General features: G+C 49.7%; 1 protein-coding gene across 4 annotated transcripts; it reads right to left on the bottom strand.

Moving 5' to 3' along the window:
* Nucleotides 1-391: 391 nt before the first annotated feature.
* KNOP1 (lysine rich nucleolar protein 1) lies at nucleotides 392-16,763 on the bottom strand. Of its 4 annotated transcripts, XM_045521203.2 has the most exons (6): nucleotides 16,469-16,519; nucleotides 15,811-15,885; nucleotides 12,837-13,759; nucleotides 9,983-10,051; nucleotides 6,722-6,799; nucleotides 392-4,481 (listed from the first exon to the last, which is right to left on the bottom strand). In XM_045521203.2, exons 3-6 carry the CDS (start codon nucleotides 13,755-13,757, stop codon nucleotides 4,170-4,172), a joined length of 1,380 nt encoding a protein of 459 aa, XP_045377159.2. In that variant the 5' UTR covers nucleotides 13,758-13,759; nucleotides 15,811-15,885; nucleotides 16,469-16,519; the 3' UTR covers nucleotides 392-4,169. The 4 variants fall into 4 exon arrangements, with proteins under 4 accessions (XP_045377159.2, XP_010959372.2, XP_045377160.2 ...); XM_010961070.3 differs by lacking the exon at nucleotides 15,811-15,885 and having other exon boundaries at nucleotides 16,469-16,763; XM_045521204.2 differs by lacking the exons at nucleotides 15,811-15,885; nucleotides 16,469-16,519 and adding an exon at nucleotides 15,940-16,069.
* Between the last annotated feature and the right edge of the window lie 10,952 nt (nucleotides 16,764-27,715).

Raw genomic sequence — 27,715 nt, 5'->3', positions numbered from 1 at the left:
GAGCCTTAATATTGTTGGTGGTGACTCAGCCTAGAACCCCTTGCTCAGGAAATGCATGCAAGTTGTGAACTGGAAGTGCCCCTGAGCCGTCCTGCTTTTGGAAGTATACGCTGGACCTAGACTGCATTTCACCTCTCCTCTGCGAAACGCTCCATTACAGTTCACACGGTGACAGTGGCTAAAATAATTTTTTTACAAGTTACATAAACTCACATTTTAACTGAATAGGACCAAGCATATGCTATGGATTTTCTGGCCAGCTCAACAGTGAACCCCCCTTCCCACGCACCCCCATACAAGAATTCTGTTGAGAAAATGGCATTCGTCAAAGGACAGTGGGGACTGAAGGAGGCCCCTTGACTGAACAAAACACAGGCATTCAGAAAGCATGGGCGTTGCTCAAATATCCCCAAGGGGCCTTTATTTCACAAAGCTATTTCCATGAAAATGATTTCATATGCCACTTTTAATCTGATACTATTCAAATGAACAACTGGCAGGTTCACAAATGATGCACTTGCACTTCATCATTTCTTCCACTTTGAGGCTGTCTGTGCCGGCGTCGGTGCCCAGGCCTGAGTCAGTGGGGTCTTAATGCCCTTCCATTAACCTGGACTTGGACCTTGACATCAGGTCAGGTCTACATTACAGCAAAGGAGCTTCTGAATCACCCGCCACCTGGCCAGGTGGAAGCTTAGATCTTCTACGCTCTTGTGTACTTTCCCCCAGCCCGTTCGTTACTCAGATAATTAGCCACGGCCTTCATGGGATGAAGTCTACTATCGTGAAGGATGATGGAACGATTTTTAAGTCCAAAAATTTTAGGAAATGAGGTAAAAATGAGGAAAGCTTCTCATAAGACCTGTATTAGTTTTCTGTTGCTGCTTTAAATTACCACACACTTACTGGCTTAAAATGGCACGGTTTTAGCACCTTGCAGCCCTGCCACTCTGAAGTCCAAATGGTCTCAGTGGGCACACCTTCAAAGTGAAGGTGCTGGCTGGGCTGCGTCCCTTCTGGAGGCTCGGGGGAGACACAGTGTTCTCGCCTTTTCCAGCTTCCAGAGGACACCTGCATCCCTTGGCTGTGGCCCCTTCCTCCCGCTTCAAAACTACTGATAGCTGTGTTTCTTCCAAGTCTCTTCTTTTGTCTCCCTCTTTTAATCCTGGATTGCCTGGGTGGGCCCAGTCTAATCTTATTAAGGTCAACCGGTTAGCAACCGTAATTCCATCTGCTACCTTAAACTCCCTTTTGTTTTGTGGACTAGACTCACAGATTAGGACATGGACATCTTCGGGAGAAATTGTTACTCTGACCACAAGTCTGAACAGCCCTAAGTTTGTACAGCTGAACACACGATTTTTAAGGGGAGAACCGTGTCTACCTGGCAAATACTTCTGACAGGCCAGTCTAGTTGTGGAAAGGGGGCCTAGTGGGCTAAGGCAGGATGGCAGGAATCACCCCAAGGAATACAGTGGTTAAGAATCATGAGGTTTTGGGGGCAGCTGGATGAAGACAAGTATACAGATGGGAGGAGCTTGCATAGAGGAGGGGCAGTGAGAAATCCCCAAGGGAGAAATAGCCAACAAGTTTGAGAACAGGTCTGTTAAATATTGAGCTAAGACCTTGGCTCTGCTTAGATACCAGACCTCTCCCTCCCACTTCTCCCCGATTCTGAGTAAAAATCCAAAAACTGCCTTGCTCCAGTGGAGGTAGGCTGTGTTCTACACGGAGTCAACAGATGAAGAACATGGGAAATCACAGCAAAAAACCTTGCAGCTTACAGCGGGCTCTGGACATGGCAGGAGGGCCGGGGGTGACTCAAGCCAGTGTTGTTTAATTTACAAAAGGACAGAGGCCCAGTGAACATCAGCTCAGAGTGAACACTCTCAGGACTGCGGGCGGCTGCAGGGCAGGTCCTGCCTCCAAAGCCACAGTGGTCCGCACCCCCCAGGGCAGCCCAGACAAGGCCGAGCCCAAGCTGAGGACACCTGGCGTCTCGCTATCCCGGCTGCCCAACCTTCTCGCAGAGCCTGCTTCAGGAACAGACTTTAATAACCCTGCCCAAGCAAGCAGAATGCCTCAGCCAACGGTGACACTCAGCTAGAAAGTCGCATCCCATCACACAGAGACTGCTTCCCCTAAACAGCAAGAGGAGAAAGGCCTGACCCTCACGCCCGAATGAGAGCTGTCGCCGTGGGGGAGGCTGGAGGACAATCGCTCAGCCACTCTTAGAATCACCCAAGAGAAGGCTGAGCAGTCCCTCCTGATGAGCTGAGCAGGACCAGACTGTAGCATGCTCCCCCGGCAAGATAAAAACGGCAAGAGAAGCAGTGGCTGGTTCCCATTTACACTAAGCAAGTTCCTCTGGTGCTGATCAAGACTGGGAGATGTATTCCCGTCACGACCGGAGGTGCCCTGAAGAGCTGACTCAGATGCAGAGCCTCGCTTTCTAGGCATTATTAGATGGCCGCTTCCATTGTGTCTCTTAGGGCTGAATCCTCGGAGGGCCAAGTTCACGTTCTGCGGGAGGCAGCCCCCTGGATCGCTGCTAGCCCAGTGTGGAGGACTCTAGACCAGGCCAGTGCTTGGTGGTCAGGGCGCAGGCAGGCCTGCCTCACCACCGCCCCGTGGGGCAACAGTGCACCCATGCTGGCCTCGCCAGCATCCACACCTCAGTCCTTCCTGGCTGGGCCCTGAGTCTCCCTCCACGTGCCAGGGGCTGGCTCAGGAATAGGTATATGACCCACTGCTGGGCAATGAGTTATGACAAAAGGTCTCTTGAGGGGCTTCTGGAAGTCTCCTTGAACCGTAAGATTTTTCTTCCTCTTCTGAAATGAATGGTCTAGCGTACTGATATGATGCCTGGAATTGCTAGTCATTTTTCTACCAGCCTGATGAAGCCAGCACTGAGGACGGAGGAGCAGAGAGACAAAGAATGTTCCCTCATGAGGAGCTGAATCAATCCCTACAACAGACCCTCCTGCCACGTGAGAGGCTGAGTCCCTGGCTGTCTAGGCCGGCCTGAGACAGGACGCCTGTGGGGGCCGTTCAAGCCAAATGACGTGAAAAAGGCCCAATCAGAACTTACACGGTGGGAAGCGCGATGCTGGGTGCATGGAGGTGGTGGCCATGTGTCGCTCAGGTCACGGAACCTGGAGCTCTGGGAGGCTGGCTGGACAGTCAAGCCTGGGAAACACTGTTCCCACTGCTTAGGAGGCAACATCCTGTCTTCCCCGCGTGTCCTGCCTCCGGGCACCTGACCTCCTCCACAGATGGCACCTGGGAGTCTCTTCCTTGTGACTGAAAAGAGTCCAATAAACAAATCCCTGGGAACGCATCTGTCACGGGTTCACGCGAAGGGCTAATGAGCTGCTGTCTAAAATGCCTCGTTCACAGTCCTGCTGAAGGAAAAAGACTAAATCCAACCACAGCACAGGGAAGCAGGGCAAAAGGCAAGACTGGTTTAGAAATACTTCGAAGCTCAGCCACACCTGCCAGGTGGCAGTGCAGACACCTCTGTGCCTGTTGCTACTCCAAGAAGGGAAAGGAAAGCGAGCTTCCTTGCCCCCCTTTACATCAGCCCCACTTCCTGTTTGAGATTCCGACATGCAATAAGCTTGTTTCTCAAAAGACATTTTAAGCCCCAATGAGTATTCTGGGTGACATTCTCGAGAGGGGACATTCAGAATACTGAATAGTGGCGCAGGACTTGGGGCACAAAAGTACTTGGCACTTAACTGGTTGGGTGACCCCAGGCAACTTTATTACTTCCTCCCTGAACCTCGGTTTCCTCATCTATAAGATGGGGATGATAATAGCACCTGTTTCATAGTTATGAAGATTAAATACATTAATGCAAGGGAGACACTTCACTATGTGCCTGGCACACACTCAGCACTCGACAAACGTTAGCTATTCCTACGTACACACACCGCAGGACGAACGGATGGAACGCTTCACACAGCACACAGGCGGTTTAGCCCCTCACACGATCTCCTGGCTCCTGAAACCTGAGCTGCCCTCACCCCAGTCCGTCCAGGCGCGACAACATAGTTGCCCTTAATCTCTGCAGGAGTTCGATTCCAGACAACTGTCCTGTGGCTTTCATCTGCATAACACAACAATAAAAGCAACTGTGGCTGTTCTGGGGGACAGGGCAGTAGCGTTTAATCTTCAAACTTGATTGACTTGGACGCGTTCCTGTCAATGTAGAAGACCTTGCCCGGGGCAGGGGCGAAGCCGAGGCCTGCCCCGCGGCTGGCCTTCCAGCTCAGGGCCCGGTCGTAGTCCTGCTGCAGGTTCTGCTGCAGGGTGTCGGCCGCCTTCTTGCTCAGAGCCATGTTGGGCCTTCTGGTCGTGCTGGGGGGGCGACTGAATGAAGGGGACAGATTTTTAAAGCCCCCCATGAGTTTGAGAAATTTCAGTTTCTGTTCCTCGTTTGCAAAACCAGCAGTATCCCATTGGCCAAACTGAGTTCCCTGTGGTGAGAGGAAACAGGTGGTCACTTTCCAGGGTTCCAAAGCCCTTTCCCTTCCCCGACCCCCAGCTGCACCGGGGAGGGGCCAGACGCCCAAGCCCTCCCAGAGCAGCAGGCCCAGCGACCGTCCTGACCCCAACCACAGCCCTCGGAGCAGCACCGCTGGGCCCACCTCACTGACGAGGAAACGGTGGTCTGCGGCTAACCGGGGGCACTTCTAACCCTGCTGGAACTCCATCTCGGGCCTGGCCCACACCAGGGCTGCCTGTCTGCTGACTCCTCCCCCAAGTTCGTGGCAGACTGTCACCTCACCAGGTGGAGGAGGGCAGGTGCTTCTCACAGCAGCTTGGCTGTTACGGCAGGAAGGGAGTGGAGGCCCCGAGAGGTAAAGGGTCACACAAGTTGCAGGCTGAGCCAGCCCAGGAACTTGGGGGTTCCACTTCCTTTCCAGGGCACTCTACAACCCAGGGCACACATCTCCCGTGTTCAAAAAAATGCAAGACAGCCTCTCAGGGCCGTGGCCTAAGAGCAGACCCCTTCCCCCCCAGGTCTGGGCAGAAGCAAGAAACCCAGCTCCCCTTGAAGACTACAGCTTTGAAGACTCAGAATCAAGCCCCGTGTGTGTGGCCCTGGTCAAGTTACCTAACCTCTCTGAGCCTCAATGTCCTCATCTATGAAACGGGGGTGCAACACCCCCGACAGGGCCTCAGTGAGGCTCAAATCAGGGTCTGTACCGACACCCAGAGCACGATGCTTGGCTCAGCTGAAGCGGAGAACTGTGGTTCCCCCCCTGCACCCCACTGCTGACCCATGCTGCCTGGGGACTTTCTGCTTGTTTCTAGGTCAGCTTTGGGAGAATAAAGACCAGTCGCTACTACCACTGCCTGGAGTGAACCGGTGACAATTCTTCCAGCTTCACAGTGGCCCAGATAACAGGCATACTGGCAGCGGCCCAGGCCTGCAGTTTCTAGAATGAGAGGCCACCTGAGACAGCCCCACACTGGGCCTGAGGAGAGCACCGCCAGGGGCTGGCTGCTCAGTGAGCCAGCACTTCGGAGGGCTGCTGACCCCTTAGAGGGACCCTCAGCCAGTCCGGAATCCCCACCGCGTGCCTCAGCAGTCAAGGGGCCCCGGGCCCCAGGAGGCAGTGCCACCTAAAGCATCCCCAGAGGACGGATCCCAGCCTCCAGCCCAGGGATGGCCCTCCTGTTCCCAGGCTCCCCGCAGGGGTAGCCTCTGGGCCAGTGCTCTGCAGGACCGGCCCTGTTTCCTGCCTTCCTCACTGAATCAGGGAGTCCCATCAGCTCTGCTCAGCTCAAGAGGATGGAGAGAAAGGAGACCCCAGAGGGGTAACACATAACCAGGCCCACCCCCAACTCCATGGGGCCAGCGTGCACGTCCCGTTGTACTGATGTGGAAAATGAAGCCCAGAGAGGGGAAGGTACTCACCAGGAGTCTCAAACTGGAAAGTGGAAACTAGAAAACTAGAAAGCCAGGAACTGATCTCAGGTCTTCTGGTCCAAATTAACTGCTCTTTCCTGTGTTATGCTGTGGAGGCTTCACACAGTGCAAGGCTTCCCATCACCTGGGCCCTCTCTCCCAAATCCAATCTATGCTAGGCGGTGAAGCTGCTCTCCCCTCCGCCCCACCCCCGGCCTCAGGCCTGCAGGCTGGGCCTCCCACCCCAGCCTTCAACCTCTCCCACATCGACGCCCTCCAGCAGTGCCCACGTTATAGCCCCGGCCCCGTGGCCCACCGCCCCCCTCGACCCTCTCTTCAGCCTGGCCTTGTGGTGCCCATGCTGTACACCACCCCCAACCAGCCCCATCTCCTAGGGCCCGCCTGGCTTGGAAACCTCCCATTCCAGCTGGCCCTTGAAGCCAGGCCTGAGAGAGGCCTGCCACAGCCCCCTCTCACTCTGCCTCCTACCCGGCCCCAGCAGCCTTCTGAGGGCACCAGCCATTGCTGGACAGCTCATCATCAGCGTCCCTGGCGACTAATGCCTAGGCCACCCTGCCCGTCCAGAGCCAGAGACAAACGTCCAGGCTGCTTATCTCGCGCGGCCAGCTCTCTGGGAGGAAGGGAGTCAGCTCAGGACAAGCTCTGCAGCAGAGGGAGCCAGCTGGTGGGCTGGGGCTGCCTCGGGCCGGATGATGTCCCTATGCTGAGCCCCTCCGGCCGCAGGGAGAGGAGGGGCCGGGAGGCTGAAGCACCACTCCCGGAGCCCAGCAGCACACTTACTGTCCACTTCTTGGTGTCAGAAGCTTCTGTTTTGCCTGACTCACGATCGATCTCTTCTTGCAAGGCCTTTCGCCTCACCTGAGCAAGTGAAAGGAAAGCAAAGAGGGAAATGACAGGCGTTTTCCTCTGAGCTTCTAACCCAGGACAGAGACAGGGCGGGGCGTGGGGTGGGAGCAGCTTTACTCTGCTGCAAAAATACCCTCTAAGCATCCTTGACCTAAAGCACGCAGGCCTCATTCATCCTTGTTTTTCATTCCTTAGGAATGAACCTTCCCAGACACTGAAGTTTATCCACCTTCAGCATTAGAACTCTTTTTGTTTCTAACAGCCATTTTGGGTGGCAACTTTCCCAAAACACACTGCCCGAAGCCCTGCCTGCACAGAGGGTGCTGGGGTTAACTTTCTTGCTGACCGCATCATTTTCTAGAAAGAACACAGGCTGTGGTCTGAATAGTCTGAATCCTAGCACTGCCATTAACTAGTTGTGTGACCTTTGGTAAGTCACTTCATCTTTCTGTACTGTTCTGTTTATCTGCAAACAGATGGAAACATCAGGTAAGCTGGAGGATAAAGAGGAGACAGAGAACGGTGCTTTACAATAAGACACTGATAACAAGAATCATATTATATATATAAATATAACGTTATCATCCCCAGTCCCAGCACAGAGCTCCAAAAACCTTTGGAATTCCCTAAGTGCAGAGAGGAGCACGGTGTCTTTTGTTATGTTAATGAGGTGACTTTCAGAGGCAACTTTAAGATGGGGGCTGCAGGCCAGGAGGACCAACCATGTGACCGGAGGGTTGGAACACTCAGAACTATCCCCCTGACCTCTGGGGACAGGAGACAGCTGGAGGTTGAGCCTCCCACCAAATAGCCAGGGATTTAGTCAATCGTGTCTAGGTAACGAGACCTCCATGAAAACCCACAAGGACGGGATTCAGAGAGTTTCTGGGTTGGTGACACTGGAGGTTTGGGGAGGGTGGAGCTCTCAGAGAGCACATGGAAGCTCCAAGCACCCTCTCACACACCCTGCCCTGTGCATCGCTTCCATCTGGCTGTCCCTGAGTAAGATCCTTTTATAATAAAGCCGAAACTAGTGAGTAATAGGTTTCTCTGAGTTCTGAGAGCCGCTCTAGCAAACTGACTGAACTGAGGAGGCCTTTGGAACCTCTGATCTATAACTGGTTGATCAGAAGCAGAGATGACAACCTGGCTTGGGAATGATATCTGCAGCAGGGGGTGGGAGTTGGGGGCAGTCTGATGGAACTGAGCCCTTCACCTGAGGGGTCTGACAGTGTCACACTGAGCTGAACTGTAGGACACACAGCTGGGGTCAGAGAATTACTTGGTGTGGGAGAACCCGGCCCCATGTTAAACTGCTGCGTGCAGAACGCAGAGCCTGAGGTGGCCCCGGCACACAGGAGGCACACCTCATACGCTGTAGCTAGTGTGGCTCAGCCCACAGTCAGCGCACCGATGATCCTGCTGTTCAACACGGAAGCTTCCAGGGCCTTATCCTTCCTCCCAAGGGCTCAGGTGTAACTTCAGCTGTCCCTTTGGTGGCCCTGCCCCCTCTTGTCCAATCTGCCACGGGCAGCCAAACGAGGTGGGCATTTATCGAGTTCAAAAGTACGTAAAACAACTCCAAGAGACAGCTGCAGGCATGAGAGCGAGAACGGTGGCGTATTCCCACATGGGGTCCCACTGCCGGCGCGGAACGTACAGGTGTGCGCTTACTGGAGCCGACAGTTCACCGGCTAAATGACAGAAGTTAAAGGAGCAGTGTATACAGCAGGGCTGAACAGTGCTTTACAATCACACAGATGTGCAGTTACAAAGGGAAGGTTCAGAAGAGTGCAACAACAAAGGGTGTGCAGCGATCACCATTCGGGGCAGGATCTTAGGTTGCTTTCTTCCGCTCAATGTTTTACCATAGTGAACTTTAATTACTTACGGAAAAAAGAGAGGGAGAAGTGGGACAGAAAATTTCACTCACACTGAGATAATCTGTCACCCGAAATGGTTAGAAGTTTTCTTGAAAACCCTAAAGTGTTTAATAGGCACAAATACATAAGAAGCAGAGAGGTGGTTGGTGGGCCCTGCTCGCATGATGTGCACAGGCCAGGCATTGTGCTGTGACCCGAGTGGCCAAGGACACCTGGAGAAGGAGCTGAGGGGAGGGGCTGGGCCTGGAGTTGAGGCCCCACCTCCGTTCTTTCTGCATGGCCCCCGCGGGGTCCTGCAGCCCTGGTCCTGGCAAGCCACAGGACTAGGACCTGCAGGGGAGCTCTCGTTTCTGGGGGGGGGGGGCGTGCTCTGTGCCAGGCCAGGACTAGGCTCTGTCAGCATCATCCTACTGGTCCTCACGGCCCCTCTGTGACACCCCCTCCTCCAGGGAGAGGGTCCCCAACTCCCCAAAGGTATCAGGTATGGAGGTAACGTGGCACCTTGTAGGGCTCCCTCCTCACACTCGGCTCACTTGTAAGCACTCGCTCTGTTTCTCTTTCTCTCCTGGAGGAGCAGGGCCACGACACAGGGGCTGTCTCCATGTCACACCCTGCTGCTTCTCTCCAGCAATCACTTGCTGACACAGTGTGAGGACGCAGGCAGGTTAACAGCTGCCACTTACTAAGCACAGGTCTCAGGTAGGCCCCTGCTGAGTGCCTCCCAAACCCGGCCTCGCGTGACCTTCACAGCCACCGATATGAGGGTCGGGACGTTAGTGACTGCCAAAGGTCAGTCCAAGGCCACACCTATGTGGTTACTATGCTGTTCTGACAGGCCTTGGGCTCCAGGAACATAAAAATATCCTAATTCCAGAAAGTCCAGCCCCCATACAGGATCTGGGCACAACAGAAGCAGAAGCTTGTCCACAATAGAACAACTTCTCCAAACGTTCCTCAGTCGAGGCCAGGGGGTGGTAACGCGGGGGCCTGGCTGAGCACGTGTTCCCCGCTCTACTGCAGCTCCCCAGGACACGTCCCCTTCTCCTCCTGCAGGGGTGACCGGGAGGAATGCCTCACCTGGGATTCTGAATGACCAGATGGCCCCTCAGCCAAAGCTATGGCAGCGAAGGGGTCTACCAGCATGAAGCAGGGGAGGCCATGAGCTCCTGTCCAGCGGAGGTGTGCCAGAGGCTGGCCTGGTGGCCTCTGGACTCCCTGACACCTCTGGGCCCAGGACCTCGTGGCCTGGCAGGAGGCGAGAGCGAGTCTGGGGTAGGAAGACACACGGGAAGGGGTGAGGACCGGGCCGTACCTGGTCTATGTGTGTCTCGTCCATGTTGCCTTTCTTTTCCAACACCACCTCTAAGTCTGTGTCGGGCTCCTGCACGAGAGGGCAGAGTGAGTCAAGTGGACCACGGCCTCTGGCTCAGCATCCCAGCCGGGTGCGATCGCGGGAGCCCAGAGAAGACGGGAGACCGCAGCCCTACCCCAACCCCCACCACCCACAGAACCCCTGACAGCCCTTCTCTTCCACAGTTCTCCCCCACAGTTCTCCCCGACTCTCCCCTCGACCATGGCACTGACTCATTTGACAGATGAAGATACTAGGGCTCAGAGAAGCGAAGTGGCTACCACGAGGTCACCCCTACAGCTCAGGGTCAGGGCCAACACTAACCCAGGCCTGGAGCACAACCCTTCCTGCCAGATGTCACCTCACTTCCCAGGGTAACATCAAATCAGCAAGAGGAGAGAGGCTAAGGTCCCCACCGATGCCGGGAGGCGGGCTGGCAGGGGCCAGAGAAGGCAGAGGTGGGGGCCCTGCAGCAAACCCAAACTTCCCCCGTTCTCTCCTTCCTACTCCCCCTGCACCCCCATGTCCTGGCCGGCGCCTTCTCTGCTGCCTGACTCCTGCTTCCCCACCCCCCACGCAGCTCGATCCCACACAGCACCTCGGGTCCACCTTCAACTTACCTGATGTTCTGTGTCAATCATATCTCAACTAAAAAGTATTAATATAACAAACTCAAGAGCATCACATCACCCCATTCCCCCAAAACCTTTAGGGGCTCCCATCTTGTTTACATGACAATCTGGCTCTGCTGCCCCAGCCTCTTTGCCCCCCCAGGGCCTTTGCACCTGCCACTCCCTCTGCACAGATGGCCCAGCCTTTATAGGTCTCAGCTCCCCCGCAGTCCTTGCCAGGCCTGCCCTGACCACGCTCACACAGACCACACTCTCTCAGTGGCCTCAGCCCCTGTGGGACCCGCGGACAGCAAGACCTTGGGTGGGCCACTCTCCCCAGTCCTTCAGCAGCGACATCCACCACATGTCCTGCATCCTCACTTCACCTGTGCTCTGCCTGGCACCCAGCGTCACATGTGATGAGCCCAGGATGGCTCTGTTCACTCATATCATGTGCTGGGACCCTGAAGATGCGTGGCACGTCCTGACTCCATTGGCTGTGCTGGGGAACAGAGTCCCCATCACGGGAGACACTGAGCAGAGGGACTAACTACCTTTCACTGGGCTCCTGGGAGAAGGGATTTTAGATTCTGATGGGGGTTGGGCTGCAAGCCTCTGGGGTTCCTCCTGGCCCCGAGAGTGTGTGAATAAAGGAAGCGACCAGTGAAACCTAGTCTCCTGGACCAGGGCAAAGCTGGAGAAATCCAGGAACCAGAACCATCTCCTGCGGGCTCCAACATGGAGGCTGCCCCCGCCTCCCCAACCCCATGTGGCCGAGCTGAGCGTGCGCCACCCTGTGACTCAGCTCAGGGGCTCATCCTTCAGTTGGCGCTGTTAACAGAGCCGTCGACTCTCGGCCAGGCCCGCCCCCTCATGGCAGCCATGACTCTTACTTGAGACCACAGGCCCGCAGCCGGTCTGAGGTCGCCCTGGTTGGTGCAGAGCTGCGAGGAGAACCCAGGGCTTGTTCGAATATAAAACAGTCATTCCTCTGGCCCTAATGATACCGGCGTCTACGCGAGTTTACCAGGGGGCTCCCGAGAAAGGAGAAAACCCCAAGTTCAGAAGCCACACTGGGTCTGAAGCCCAGTCCTGTCCCTTACCAGGTGACCTCTTTTGAGCCTCGGTTTCCTTGTCTGTTCAGTGGGGATAACCACAGCAGCGACCCCGTCAGATCAGAGGTAGGATTAAGCGGGTCACTACGAGCCCAGTGCCGAGCACACAGTAAGTGCTCGTGAAAGGCCAGCTCTGCTGGGAGTGGAATGGCGGGCCGGCACACACTGAGGACAGGAGCGGAAGCCTGGCCCTGGCGGTGGTACAGACAGGGGAGACGGGGGGGGGCTGTGGGGTCCCTGTGCTCTGCCCCCCCCACCCAGGACAGAGACCACATCTGCTGCCTTCACAGGCTGTCATCCCTTCCCTTCCTCCTGGTAATAGGACCCTGGTTTTCCTCTCAGAAACTGCCTTCCCTGGTTAGAGACAGTGGGATTCAGGTGGGACTGCTACCCTCAGCCCCTCCCCACAGGCCTCAGATCAGGACTTCTGGCTTGTGTGACCCAGTCGAGATCTGGGAGAGCAGTGCTGAGACTTTTCCTGTAATCGTTTTGGAGGGCTGTCCTCCCTTTGCGGGTGGCTTAACGATCATGATGAAAGCCTGGAGCTGCTGGGACCATCCTGTCATGGGTTTGGGGTGGGGAGGAGCCTGTCTAAGATTAAAACCAGCATAGAAAAATACAAATCCCAGAGATGGGGAAAGCCACACAGGCATCTCCTGCGATCCAAATCTATTCCTAAATTGTGTATACAGAGCTCAGAAAGTAAGCTCAGATAGCTATGGACACCATGCTATCTCAAACTATTTGGTTTCTGAGTTTTGGACAGCAAGTGGCAAGTTTAGAGAGGGAAGGATCTACCTGAGAAACTTATCCCAATTTATCTAGCTGTTGCGCGCACATAGAGAGGACTTGGGTAGAATTCTGATAGCAAGGGATACCTGTATTATTGAGACTATTACACAAGCACCTGGATCCAGCCATACCTGAAGCTAGACAGCTTTTAACTTTTCTAGTTACATGTGTCATTAAATCCCCTTCCTGACTGAAGTCAGTTTAATCAGGGTTGAGGGCCTGTGTGTGCACACACACACTCCCAACTTCCACCCTTATTCTTCCCAAAAAAAAGTCCACTTTTGAAGGACAGCATACCTCCTCCCAAGGTTCTGCTGCTGCTCTGCTCTCCTGCTTCTTCTTCTTCTTCTTCTTCTTCCTCCTCTTCAAAGTTGACTCCTCAATGCCTGTCTGTTCTGCTTTTTTCTTGGACTTCATTTTCTTCTTTGCAGGGGTCCTGGGGCCATCTCCTAGAGGGATGTATTCTGGAGCCTCGACTTTGATTGGCTTCTTTTTACTTCTTTTCCTAGAACTGCTCTCCACAGACATGGAGAGCTTGGGGTGTCCCAGGGGGGTATCTCCCTCTTGATGGATTTTCTTTTTCTTCTTCATCTTCATGCTGTGTTCCTTGGGGCTCCCCTGCTTCCGTTTCTGCCCCGAGGCTGCCTGCTCCTCACCATCCTTCACTACTGAGCAAGTGTAGGGAGCATCCCCAGCCTCACAGCACCAAGGGTCCCTGGCTGAGATGGCTGTGGTTTCCTGACCCTTTTTCTCCTTCTTTTGTTTTTTGAGCTTCTTGCCAACTCTGGTCACCTCGTCACCTTGCCTGGGTTCTGGGGAGGTCTTCACCCTCAAGCCAGGGGACAAGGACTTCCTCTTTCCTTTTTTCTTCTCCCCACTGAGCTCGGATGGACCAAGCACCTGCTTCCCGGGGCTGGGCGACATTTCAGTCTGTCCAGCCCGTGATGTGGTCTCAGGTTCTAGGGGCTCTCCGCAGCCAGTGCTGTGACCCTTCTTTTTTTTCTTCTTTTTCTTCACTAAAGGCATTTCGGGTGCCGGCCCTTGGACCACATTCTTCGAGGGTGATGTGACTCTTGTGGGACAAACCTCAGCAGAATAAGTGTCACTGTTTAAAGCTGAGTATTGAGTCTCTGGTTCTTCGACTGCCTTCCTTTTCTTCTTCTTCTTTTTCTCTGGGAGCCCAAGGCCCAGGTCTCCTTTCTGGGTCTTAGTGATCATTCCTTAAAAAAAAAAAAAAAAAGTCCAAGTTACCCTACACCCTGAGTACATTTCAACTCGATATTGCTAAGAGTCACGTTTCTTCCAGTGGATGGTCAAAAACACTAGGGGCTGGGAACATGGGCATGATCCCTGGGGAGCAAAGCAGGAATAGGATCGAGGAACTAGAATGGACTTTAAATTCTGGCAGCCCCAGGTTCAAAGCCAAGCTGCTCTCTCACCTTAAGCTAATCACCTACTCTCCCTGGGTCTTAACTTTCCCATCTGAAACTGGGGGGAGAGAACACTCCCTTCCCCCAAAAGGCTGTTGGAAAGAATAAACGATAATCTATGGGAAGTGCCTGGGAAGGTGGGGAGTGTGTTTTGGCACTGTTGATTCCCTTTCCTAACCTTCTTCCTTAAACCTCTAAAGCCTAGTCAGCGATTCAACAGAAATGTACCACTGCCTACCCCGTGCCAGCCACCGAGGCCTCACCCTGCCCTCGGGGGCTCACCTTCTATAGGATGAAGGGGACAGAAATCTTGAGACAGCTCTTCTTGCTGAGTCCCACCAGAGGCAGGAAATGTGCCACAGTTAACCCATTACCTTGGTTCATTCTAAGCAGCTCCTCTGCCTTGTGTCTGGAAATTAATTCCCTTGGCCTGCACCCAAGATGATTTACTCTCCTAACTACCTTCTCATGTGGCTAGACAGGAGAGCAGCAGCGAGGCACGGTGAGGAGCCCCAGCAAGGGCTGAGAACACCTGGGTTCAAATGGGGACTCACATACTCTTGCCACATGGTGCTGGCTTCTCCAGGCCCCAGTTTCCCCATCTATAAAAGAGGGACTGAATCAGACCACAGCACAGGCTGGCAGGGCAGGGGGGTGGCGTAGGCGGCCACATCCAGCCTAAAGGCATGTTTCACTGTTTTTAAATTTTCAAATTAATCGCCAACATTTAATGATTGGAAATGATACAAAGCAACCCAGAATGCCCAGGCTTTTGGAGGTGGGTAGAGAGGTGGGGGCATGTCAAGGAGGCACCTATGAAAAGGGGCTGGGCCCTCAAGTATACATCAGCTTCTGGCTGGACCACATCTCTCACTCGTCACCAGCCCAGTTCCTGATCCTTAAAACTAGATGACACGCAGCCACTCAGGGAATCCAGAAACCAATGTCCACTCACAGGTTTGGACAGAGGGGGGAAAGGACAAGAGCTTCGTCCTGCAGCTTTCCTCAGCCTCAAAGCCCAGAGGGTCCACACTGGATCTACCTTGCTCTTAGCTCCTTCAACGAGCCAGGCCAGGCCTGAAGTATAGTTCAAGTTCACTCATAACTCACCCCAGGAGGACCTAGAGGATCAACAGAACATCCTCTCATTTACTCCTGTCTTGTTTTCTACTGTATTCCTGGGGCCTAGCTCTGCACTCAACACATAGCAGGTGCTCAATAAATATTCACTGAATGAAGGAATGAATGCTAGAGATACAGAGATGAACAAAATAAAACACCTGCCATCAAGAAGCAGGCAGGTGTGGGTGGGAAAGAGGTGTGTTAACGATGATACAAAGGATCACAGCAAGCACAGTGGTGAGGTCCAAGTAACAGAGGTCATCTCATCGGGCCTATCAGTTGTCAGGAAACTTTCTGAAGAACATATTTCCAGCTTGGGCAGCTGCAGGATGATGGTGCTAATCCCTAGGACAAAGGAACTGAAGGTGGGGAGGTTGGGGGGCTGGAGGAGACAAGCCGGTTGGAAGAGATGCCTTGAGATAGCCAAGGGGAGATGCCGCGGTGGACAGGTGGATGTATGTATCAGTCTAAGGTTCAAAGCTGACATAAATTTAGGAATATATGGATGGTAAGCCTTAAATAGAATGAGCCTGAAACAGAACAGTAGGGAAGACTAACATTTAAATGGGTGGGCAGAAGAAGAGGGGCTTGCAAAGGAGGGGGAGAAGGTGCAAACCTGGAGAAGGGTGAGTCAAAGGTGCCAAGAGGGCCTCAGATGAAGGAATGGTCGAGATGGAATAATAACAAAGAAGCCAAGGAGAGGCTGTCAACTTAATCACCTTCTCTCCCTATTTCTGCGGTTCAGAACACTGTAGCATCCTCCTCTTGAGCACTGAATATCCTCCTCTTCAACCCTGCAACCCAAAAGTATTCATTCCTTCAAGAAGGGAAGAGGAAATGAACCTTACAGTATGTCTCCTGTGAACGCAAATGCTTTCTCCAAAAGCACTTTTAAATTCTTGGCGGTAGCTTCGCTAGGTTACCAAGGCTGTGAATAACCCATTACACAGACGTGCAAACTGAGCCCACAGGACTTTAATTTTCTTGCCCTGGGTCCCAAAGTCAGCAAGGGGCAAAACAAAGATTCGAAATCACACCGCAGAACTTCGGAGCCTGTGCTCCTGCATAATGGCACCAACACCCTACTTCCACTGCAGGAAGCAAGGGAGCCAGGAGGCGAGATTGCTGCTCCCTCAAAGTTTCGGCGGCGCAAAATCTTCCGCACAACCGCACACGGAGGGTTTCAGGCCCAGCTCCAAGGCGGGGGAACTTCCTGGAGGCGGCGGTCTCAGGCCTGGACGAGTGCACGCCGGCTACCGGAGGGATGTGGACCTGGAAGTGTAGGTCGCCCTCCGGTCCCGTGGCTCGCGCGCAAGTCCCCACGCCCAGTGTCCAGCCCCCTCGCCGCCCCGGCGGCGTCGCGCCCTCTGCACTCACCCGTAGGCCAAACTTCCCCGCCTCCACGTGAGAGCCCGCTCCGCCGTGACCCGGAAGTCAGCCTCGACTCGCTGGCCCGCCCCTGCGAGACGCAGCTCCTTCCGGGTCGCGGCCGTGCGGGGCGCGCGGTTGCCGTGGAGACCGCGGCCATGGCGGCGCTTGGGCGGCTATGCAGCATCACCCGGAGCGTGGAGTGGGCCGTCTCGGCCGAGTCGTCTGTCACAGCCAGGACGCCAGTGCGCGTCGTTTCCCCCATGTCCCTCGAGCTGCCCTTCTCGCCGGGGCAGGTTGCAGAGCTGCCGGGCAAGAACCCGTGGGAGCAGATCTGCGAGGGTAGGCAGCCCGGGCCGGCGGAGCGGGGCGGGACTCTGGTGGCCCTGTGGGGCCGCTCTGGCCGGGCGCCTACTGTGTACCAGGCGACTGACGTGCGAGGGCCCCTGGCAGCCGCGCTGCGGGCCCGCAGGGCTCCCCATTTTACGTTCGGGAAAACCGAGGGGTTACGCATGGCAGCCTCCAACTTGGTTCCACAGTCAGATCGAAGGCAGGGGAAAGCGGAATAAAGGGGACCAGACGCTGTGGACCAGAGATTTGAGGTGCTCAAACCTCGTTTAATGAACAGGAAAAGAATCGCCGGGATGGAAATGGGGAGCTTGTTTAAAACATAGGTTCCCAGGCCCCGCTCACAGAGCTCCCAATAGAGGTTAGGGGATCTGCACTTTTAGGGAGCTCGCAGGTAGTTCTGATGTAGTCTACATTGAGCAAGCATGGTCTAGAAAGACATGGCTTTAATCCTTTTCCACTTCTGACCTTCCTTAAAATTTCCAAACGAAGTATAGCTCACCTTTTGTGGCCCTAGACGTACCCCTTGGTCAAGAGGCCCCATAATTAAAGACATAGTTAAACAAGTTAGGCGTACTGCCACGATATTGCAGGTTGGGTTCCAGACCGCTGCAGTAAAGTGAGTCACGAATTTTTTGGTTTCCTAGTGCATATAAAAGTTATGTTTACACAATATTGCAGTCTATTAAGTGTGCAATAGCATTATGTCCATGTATACCTTACTTTAAAAACACTTTATTGCTAACTAACACAAGATTGTAAATGAACTGTACTTCAATTTTATAAAACACTTTATTGCTGAAAACTGCTCATCATTCATCTTAGCATACAGTGAGTTGTAATCTTCTTGCAGTAGTAACATCAAAGACCACAGATCACCGTGACAAATGTAATAATAATGAAAAGTCTGAGGTATTATGAAAATGGCCAAAATGTGGCACAGACACAAAGTGAGCAAATGCTGTTGGGAAAATGGCATTAATAGACTTGCTTGACGCGGGGTTGTCATGGAACTTCCATTTGTAAAAAAACGCAATACCTCCTAAGTGCAATGAAGTGAGGCACAATAAAACAACGTACGCCCACGTACCTTGTTATCCTCTCAGTAAAGTGAGCATAATAATGGCCCCTATTTCTTGGTGTTGGGAGAGGCTGTTAAAGGGTCCCCTCAGAAAGTGATTAGCAAAGTCCCGATTTACAGCAAGAGCTCAATGTGTGGTAGCTCTTAATAAATAATGCTGGGTGTTTTTTTTTTTTTTCTCCTTATGTTTGTAAACTCAAGGTCAAGAACTCAAATTTTTCATTCTTGTGGCTGCCATAACTACCTCAACTGTCTGACACAGTGCCATCCAATAGAACTTTCAAATATGGTAGCCACTTGCCACATACAGGTATTGAGCACCTGAAATGTGTTTAGAGCAACTTTGGAACTGAATTTTTTTGTTTTACTTAATTTTAATAAGCTTAGCTATACGTGGCCAGTGGCCACTGTATTGGACAGGGCAGGTCAGTAAATGTTTGTTGGATGGAGAAAAGAATGAATGCTCCAGTGGATGGGACTGGGTGGAGGGAGAGAGAGCGATGAGTGAGAGAAATGGAAAATACAAAGGAAGAGGAAGGTAACGGACTCTGAGTTGATAGATACCCTCAAGGCCATCTGTTTCAGCCTGTATCCGTCCAGTGCTTGAATTCCTTCTCCAGGAGTGCGTTGCATCATACCCAGAAAAATCTGTTTCTTCTTGAATGTTCTTTTAACTTCCTACCCTTTGGTCCTTACCCTCCTGGTGCCATGACCTAAGTTGCTAATCACTCTACCATTACAAAAACACTCATATAGAAGGTTGTTGCTGTGGTGGTCTTTTCCCCAAAGCTTTCACTTCTCCAGGCCAAGCAGCTCTTGATGGTACAATTTACTAGCGGTGTTTTGTTGGGGAGGCTGTTCAACTTCATCTCTAGGAGGGGCTGATCCTCGTACCTACCTCACAGGGCTGCTGTGAGGACGGAATAAGATAATGTATGCAGAGGTGCTTGGCACAGTGCCTGGCACTTAGAAAGTGCTCAGTAGAGGGGAGGGTATAGCTCAGTGGTAGAGTGCGTGCCTAGCATGCACAAGGTCCTGAGTTCAATCCCTAGTATCTCTATCAAAAACAAAACAAAACCTAAATACCTCCCCCCCCAACAAAAATAAAAAATTAAAAAAAAAAGAAAGTGCTCAATAAATGTTCATTATGGTTGACAGAGAAACATGCTTTGCTTTGCATTTGTTTTAGAATCGTGGAATATCTTTTTGTCAAACAGGCTTGTGGGGAAAAAGCAAAGACAAAGAGTTTTGTTGCTTAGAAAAGCGAGTGAATTGATGCCACTTACAAAGTGATAGAGTTACCAAATGAAGTTAATGAGGTCAAAGGTGGTGAATTATACACACAGGCACTGTAGTGATTGTTATAACCTAGGTGATAAACCCAATTTCTTAAAACAAACATTTTAACAAATGCAATTTTCTATAACAAACATAGTGAGTAAATTTAGTTTCTGACAACAAACATGAAAAATTATTAAAGGCTTTGTAATAATCCTATCTTTGAGGTTAAGGATTATATTCTATGAGAGCGGTTCCATTTAAAAAGAAAATTATCACAGCAAACAGACCTGTCAGAAACTCAGTTCCAGGAAAATGAGATACAGAATAGGTAAATATCTAAGACCTTTATCCTGCCTGGCTAATGCTCTTTGTGCACGTGAACACACAGGCCTTTATGATAACTTGTTTGTCAGTGTTGCTCAATTTCCTTATCTTTCCAGTGACAACTAACTATGGGCATTTTATTCTCAAAAGCACTTGTATTCATATCAATAAAAGTCCTTCCTGCCAGGGCTTCTAATTAAGTCTCATAGCTGCTTGTGACTTAATGATTTTTAACTATGGTTTTAACCAAAGGATTCAGAGCTTCTGGTCTTCTGTTCTCTTATTGCTGTTATTACTCCTATCAGCATCCTCATTACTGCCATTGGTTCATCACCCCAAGCACTAGTCCCTGGCCTCAGCCCCGAAAGCTATTATAAAATCAGGACCCTTCATACCATCTTGCCAGGTAACAACATGGGCCAGTTCTGAATCAGTGCTGTTCCCCCAGCACAGCAGCTGAGCACAGCTGGAGGAAAATGACACCAGGCAGCTCTCTGCAGTGCTTATCAGTCAACATCCATCAGTGCCTTCGCCCAGTGCCCGCATCTCCTAGTCCCAAGTTTTTACTCCACTCTTCAGACATTGTGTGACACCACTTGGCAGATAGAGGAGACATTCACTGTGAATAGTTAGGCAATCAGGAGTAGGAAGGGAGTCCTCCAGCTTCCTCACACCAATAAACATGTTTGCATCTGCCCACAGGGTTGAAGTATTTATCCCGCTGCCCACACAGCTCAGCCCTACATCTATGCTTTGGGACCATCCTCTTGCTATCCCAGGATCCTGCCCTGCTCTGTCACTCACCTCCCCTACATCTTTAACTTCTCTACTGGCTCTTCCCTCCAAACATCCTCTGGTCCATTTCCTGGGGAATACCTGTCATCTTCTAGCTCTTGTCTGTCTCTCTTGCCCTCTCAGCCAAGCTTCTGGAGGGAGCTTTGGTTCACACCACTGTCATTCGAATTCCCTTATCAACCTCAAGTCTCCAATGAAATCATTCTCATACATCAATCAACATATCTACCCATATTGGGAACTGTTAGATGCTGGGCCAGGCACTGTTCTAGACACTGACAATTACTCTCCATCATCCACTCAGCTGCCCAGTCCAGAAATCAGAGATTCATCTTACAGGCTTCACTTTCACTTTCCATGACCCCACATTCATTCTCCAATCCCTCTAGATCCTACTGGCTTAACACTGCTTGTAACCCCAAATCCACGTTCCCTAGTACTCATGGCCCTTCCCACTCTCTGTTTGGATTGCTGCTGTAGCTTCCAATCAGGGAAGACTTCCTTCCAGTCTGTCTTCCATAGGAACCTCTTCTCTCAGATTCAAGTCTGATCACATCATGCCATGACCTACATTGATTTTCATAGCTTTCGTGGTAAACATAAACTCTTTGGCTTAACACCTTAGCCCCTTGATGATCTGATCTCTCTCTTTTTTAGATTTGTCACTTACCATTTGTCCAAATCATCCTAGTGGCTAACATTTATTGAGCTGCCCTTATGTGCCAGGCACTGTGCTAGGTGCTTTTCCTCTAGTTAAACCTCACAGCAACTCAGTGATTTAAATAGATGAAGAAATTGAGGCATAGGGAGCTTAGGAAACATGCCCAAAGTAAGTAGCAAAACCAGACTCAAACTCATATGTGTGACACTCAAGTTCAAGCCCTGAAGCAACCTACCAGTATGCTTCAACGTGTAGACACGGGCCACCCACATCAAAATCTCCCAGATACTTGCTAAAGTGCAGATTCCTGTGCTTTGTCCTTGACCGATGACTCAGTGGTGTGATGACTCTCCCCACTCCTTGATGGGGAGTCCCTAAACTCTGCACTTTAAGTAAGCTCTCTAAGCAAGGGACAAGACACAGTACCACTGTCCTGTGCTGTGTCCTTTTAGCCACAAGAAACTTCCTCCATTGCACCATACTGTTCCACTCCTCCATGCCTTTGCATAAGCATTGCTTCTTACTGGAACATCTCTGCCTTCTTCTCATCTTTATCTTTCAAGACTCAGCCTAAGTGGCCCCTCTTCTGGAAAGCCTTCTATTATCGTTCAGGCTGATTTTGAAGCCCCTTCTTGGTGCTTTCTGGGCGCAGCCCTCTACAGCATCACTTGCACATCTCCTAACCATTGGCTTACTCCCCATCCCCTCACCAGAACACAAGCTCTTCTGCTTATGTCCCTCCAGCATCTTGTACAATGCCTCGCCATAGTGTATTCTGCCTAACTTCTTTAGATTCACTTCCAGCCACTTCCTCTTCCTGGCTCATCCCTTTCCAATAGGCCACTGTTGGTGGCCTATTTTAACTGTTTCAGTTAGGAACATGTTCAGCTGCAACTCGCAGAAAGCCCAACTAACAGTGGCCTGAGCAATAAAGACATTTCATTATCTCGCATCCCTGGAGCACGGCGGTGGGGAGGTTCCAATTTTGGCACAAGGGCTCCGTTCCACCAACAGGGTTACAGGCTCTTTCTGCTCTGCCTCTGACATAATATTGCCTTGTATAAAATGAACAACTATTCTTTCCTGTTCCTAGATTAACGTTCACTTAACATACATATAACATTGAATTCCCCTAAGCAATTACGGGTTTCCCATACTGTAAATCAAAAGTAGAGAGGCCCTATGAAGCCTTTCGTAAGCCAAAATGACATAAAGCAAAGAAGCAGCTACCTTAGGACACATCTTGCTAATGGGCGCACAAAATAAATTGAGATAAAGCACAGATGTTCACAGATACAGTTCAAAGCTATGCTTGCGTGATGCTGAGATGTAGAGTGTAGTTCCCAGGGAAGGAGTTTGGCTGCACCGCCCCACTGCTGGGAGTGCACGCTTTCCCTGTAACAGTTCGATGCAAAACAAATGCTGAATGCCGTTTTTACTTTTCACCTTTTCTCATAAAAGCGAAAATTCTCTTTGGATTTCTTTTGGTTTGCGTAAACAGGTACTAATGTAGGTCTTTTGTAAAAGTGAAGTACGTAAAGTGAACTTTCCAAAAGCGGGGAACACCCGTAATCCAAATGACAAGCATAGGTAACATGCGTTCTGCCACTGAGCTGTACCCCACCCCCCCATAAACACTTACACATTTAATGTACCTGATTTTCTTAAGAATTTCTAATGCCAAACAGACCAGCAAGTTTTTCTAAGCACTGAAGCAACTCTTACAAATCAAAAGTATCAAACCATGGTAAACCAAGTTTTAATGAGTTCAATACTCGTTACAAACTTAATCACATTCAAATTCATATGGCTTTCAGTGTAAAAAGCATCAGTCTGTAATCAATTATACGTTTTAAATTGAAATCATAAGGTGAAAGTGACGAATTCTCAAATATGCCAGATTTTCTTAAACATTACAGAGCTTGAGATAACAAACACGTCAGATTGTACTGAAGCTAATGTATTTCCCCATATTTCTACATAATTATGTAACTGTATTATCTTTTGTGGTCGTATGGTGAAAAGGTGTGTATCTTTTCCATCAAGTTTAGTGAACTAAGAGGCCTGCTTGGGAAAAATATAAATGGCAAATAAATAATAATTAAGAAAATACAAGTAAAAGTAAAGTATCAGTTTAAATATGTATAAGGTTGGTAGTACCCTAGAGAAACAGGCAGCCTTACAGGAGTAAACAGGAGTAAAAGTTACAGACTTTTTGGAGGAAAATTTGGTAGTTTGGTCCAAATTTTAAATTATTTTTTTTCCTTTGGCAGAACAATTCCACATCTAAGAGTTACTCCTACAAAAGTGCCTTCTTTCTGATCAATGGTGTATATAAATATGCTCATAGTAGCATTGTTTGTAATAGTGAAAAATTGGAAACAACCAAAATGCCCACTGAGAGTACACTGGTTAAATAAATGAAGTGCATCCAATAGTAGCAGCATTGAGAGAGGTCCGTGATTCAACACCTAGAATGGTTCCTGGGCACAGTGGGCTCTCAATGAGTATGGATGAATGAATAGATAAAGGATCAAAAATAACTTGCTGTACCGTTTGTTTTGTTCATTTATTCATTCATTCAGCTTTGTATTCTGTGGGAATACGATGGTGAGCACAAACACTCCCACAAAACACAGCCTATTAGAAAAGATAGTCATTAATTTTTACAAATTTCAAATAAGGGTAAGACTGACATGAGTTATGAAGAATAAAGACACCATGTTATGAGGTTCTGTGCTTGGATGATTTGACCTAGTCTCGAGATCTAAAGTAAGTAAGTGTATTTGTGAATTATATACAAATGTTAGTAAATGCACTGAAAAAGACTTGGTTGGACCTATGGCAGTTCCAATAATGTAGTGGAATTTGGTGTGATTTAGACTCTACATAAGGCATCTCCATATTATTTGGAATTTTTCTCACAATAAGCCTATATTGCTTATTTAATCAAAACTATAAATGTATGTATATCTTACATCCAAATAAATAGTTTTCATACTACCTTGGTGACAGTGTTGGGGGGTCTCAAAGACTTGGGGGAAGAAGGGTAAATTTACATTTTTGCTTGAGAAGGAAACACAAAGTGGTAGAGCTAGAGCTGCCGTGGTGGGCAGAATTCTCAGATGGCCCCAAGATTCCAGCCCCTAGTGCACACACCCCAATTACCTGGTCAAGTGCTAATCTAGGCATTGCTGTCAAGGGAGTTTCCAGATGTAATTAAAGCCTGTAATCAATTGACTTTAAATTAGGGAGATTATTGTGGGTGGGCCTGACCTAATCAGGCGAGCCCTTTAAAGATGTTAGAGAGATTCAAGCAAAAGTGATTCCTGCTTGCCTTGAAGTAGCAAATAGTTATGAGGGAGCTGCCCATGACAAGGACCTGAGGAAGGCCTCAGGAGCTCAGAGCAGCCCCCACAACAACCCAAAAGAAAATAGGGACTTCAGACCTATATCCACAAGAAACTGAATCCTGCCAACAACCAGTGAACTTGGAAGAGGACCCCAGCCATCAGATGAGATCACAGCCATGGCCAACACCTTGATTTCAGCCTAATGAGACCCTGGCCCAGACCCATACTCCTGACCCAGGGGAAACCATGAGATAATAAATTTGTGTTATTTTAAGCTGCTGAGTTTGTGATAATTTGTTGCACAGCAATGGAAACCTAATCTCACTAGTACTGGGAATCAAAATTGCTTATAACCTGCATCCTGACATACTATTCCCCAACCTGATACCTAGGAATTAAAAAAAAAAAAGATTAAGAAATGCTCTCCTACCTGATAAAGAACTAGGTAATGGAATAAAACTTGCATCCAATATAATTGCATCAATACCATCTTGCCCAGAAACGTTGTTTTCCCTTATCACTGCAAAGCAACTATACAATTGCCTTTAAAACATGACTTCTCTAGAAATACTTTTACCAGTCTTTCCCTAAGGGGTGTAACTAATATAGCCATGAGCATTTTCTGTCCCTCTCTCAGCAGGAATTGTTATCTTGTAGAACTAGTGTGGTATGTTTTTTGCAGTAAGCTCCCAACTGATCAACTGTGATCAGTCTTGAAACCTGGCGATCGTTCTCCACCTTGCTGCACTTTAGAATCAGCTGGAGAACTTTATAAAATACTGATTTCCAGGCTTTTGCCCCAGGCCTATTGAATCCAAGTTTCTGGGGTTGGACCAAGGCATTGGTATTTCCAAAAAAGCTCCTGGGTGATTCTAATGTGCAGCCAAGATGGAAACCACTGTTCTTGCAGCAGGACCTCTCCAACCTTAATTGCATACAAGTCACCTGGGAGTCCTGTTAAACTGCAGGTTCAGAGCCAGCAGGTTTGGGGTGGGGCTTGAGGTGTTGCATTTCTAACTCCCCAGGGATGCCAGTGCTGCTGGTAACGCGGGCAATGCTTCGACTAGCAAGGGTTTATGGGATTGCTCTTCCAGCCGTGTGCCCCAATCTGGCAGCCTTGCCTTCATGCCCACCCCCATGACTGCCTGGGATGGTTCATCGTCCCTCTGTCTCTTTTATTCTGTCCTAGATGACAGTCTCCTCTTCCTCCTCGTCTCCTTCTCTATATGCCATTGGTGTCTTCCCTTAGTCACCCTCCTCATTTTCTTCCTTCTTTTATTCCTTATAATTATCGTAATCTGGGGGCAAAATAGAAATTATCTTCTTGGGAAGAGCCTCAAAACTCTTGCCAGAGAATAATCATCTCTTAACCTATTTTAAGTAAACAACCCTGTGATGGCCAGTTGTTTTTCATTTCTGTAAACCACCAACCAAAATAAAATTTAAGAGTGTTTTATTTAGAGGAAGGGGAATTACATCACAAACTATAATGAAGTATGAAATTGAGAATTTTTCCCCCACTCCCTTCAGAATATGAAGCTGAGCTGCCTGCCTTTCCAGAAGGATATAAAGTCAACCAAGAAGCTGTGACTACTGTGAGTATCACCCAGGCACCAACCTAACTGAAAGGATCTTACATGAGAACAGCACGGATACAGCATCAGTGTCATGCATTAGGGAGACGGGAAGGGAAGGCACTGGAACCAGAACCAGAAACTTAGGGCCAGTCCTACCTCTGCTGCTAATGGTGTCACCTAAAGGGCATCACATAACCGCTTCAAGCCCCAGTTTCTGCATGTGTTAAATGAATCAGATAATTCTTGACTAACTTACAGGGCCTCTCAAATGAGATCCTAGATGAGGAAGGCCTTTACAATGGATTCAACACCATGTCCTTGTTGAGGACAGTTTTGCAGACAGAGCAGGATTCTCTGTACATGGCTGGGTGGGCTAAGACTGTACTAAGGAAGGAGAAAGAGCCAAGGACATGGCAGCTAGGAAGAGAGGCCCTTTATTTGGAGTTTAATATAAAAAATCAAGGCTCTGAGAGATAAAGAAACTTGAGCGGGGGTCACAGGGATGGGACCAAAACCCAAGTCTCTAGACTTCCAGTATGTCACTGCAGCTGACAGATTCTGTGTCTAAGATCTTTCTTGGCTTGTGATTGTTGCTTTTTCATGGCATCCTGTTCTTGTTTTATAGATGCAATGCTTTCTCAAATTTCTCTGCAGATACTAATTACAATTCTCTCCTCTGGATTTGTGCTTCTTCCAGGGTCAGGTGTTCTTTGTAGATCTTTTTCTTTGTCTTTTATGCTACTGATGTTCTTCATCTATGTAAAAAGCTGTGATTGTTTATTCAAAACGTAAAATGCAGGCCTGGGTGGATTTTTCTGCACAGCTGGTATGGTTTTCTTCTACTGTCATACACGTGGGTTTGTTTTCTGGATGGGTCTTTTCTGTGACTAGAAACACTGACTGGGAACTCATGGGGATTGATTGCCCACTGGAGGGCTTTTCTTTGGGGTCAGCAGGCAGGGATCTCATATTTGGGGATTGGACTGGGCGCCTTCAAATCAATGTTAGAGTTTTTTTTTTTTTTTTTTTTTTTTTTTTGACTACTAACATGGCTCCCTGAGTAGTTCTTCTCCTTCCCAGGCTGTTTGTTTAATTTGTTTACAAAAGAGTCATTGGAAAGGAGGCGATAAAAGGCTGGGGTAAATGTAGCTTTAAGTATGCTGAGGGTGGCAGAATCTGGAAGAGAGGAGATGTGGGCAGCAGGGCAGTGGGGCTCCAGCTGAATTTTCACTTACCCCTACTGTTTATCGTTTCCTTTCTTATTCCCACTATGAGGAATTGAACCCCTGAGCATTGACACTCTTTGGAGTTCTGGTGGGAAGACAGACTCCCATCCTCTAGGGGGCAAGTTTCCTCCTGTGTACTCTGGGCTGCCACTGTCTCCTTCTCTTAGCTGACAATGGGCTTCATCCCGTTTCTTCTGGAAATGTTAGGACATCTCTCACCCACTGATGGCCCTCCTATTCTTTATTAGGGATTTATTTCTTGATTGTCATTTCTAGATGCCTTGGGGGAGGAGAGAGAGAAAAAATTTTGCTCAGTATGCCCCCCTTGAACCTAAAATCTGATACAGAATTTTATCCTCTGTTAGATCATAAAAGAAAATGCAATTATTTAAACAATATGAATCGATTCCTTCCCCCACCCCCACCTCAGGTGGCACCATTGGAGGAAATGGCTTTCCATGGCTTCAATGCAGAACACATTTATTCAGTCCCTCGTTTAGCCAAGGTCTCAGAAGTACCCTGTTCTCAACCTACACTGGAAACAATCAATCCAAAAACATGTAAGTAAGGAAGTGAGATTTCATAGTTTTATAGTTTGGGGCTTGTAACA

Source organism: Camelus bactrianus, chromosome 18 (assembly GCF_048773025.1).
Source record: "Camelus bactrianus isolate YW-2024 breed Bactrian camel chromosome 18, ASM4877302v1, whole genome shotgun sequence".
In the NCBI taxonomy this organism is placed as follows: Eukaryota; Metazoa; Chordata; class Mammalia; order Artiodactyla; family Camelidae; genus Camelus; species Camelus bactrianus.
Note: the sequence above shows the minus strand (reverse complement) of the source record. Positions and strands in the feature narration are given on the sequence as shown.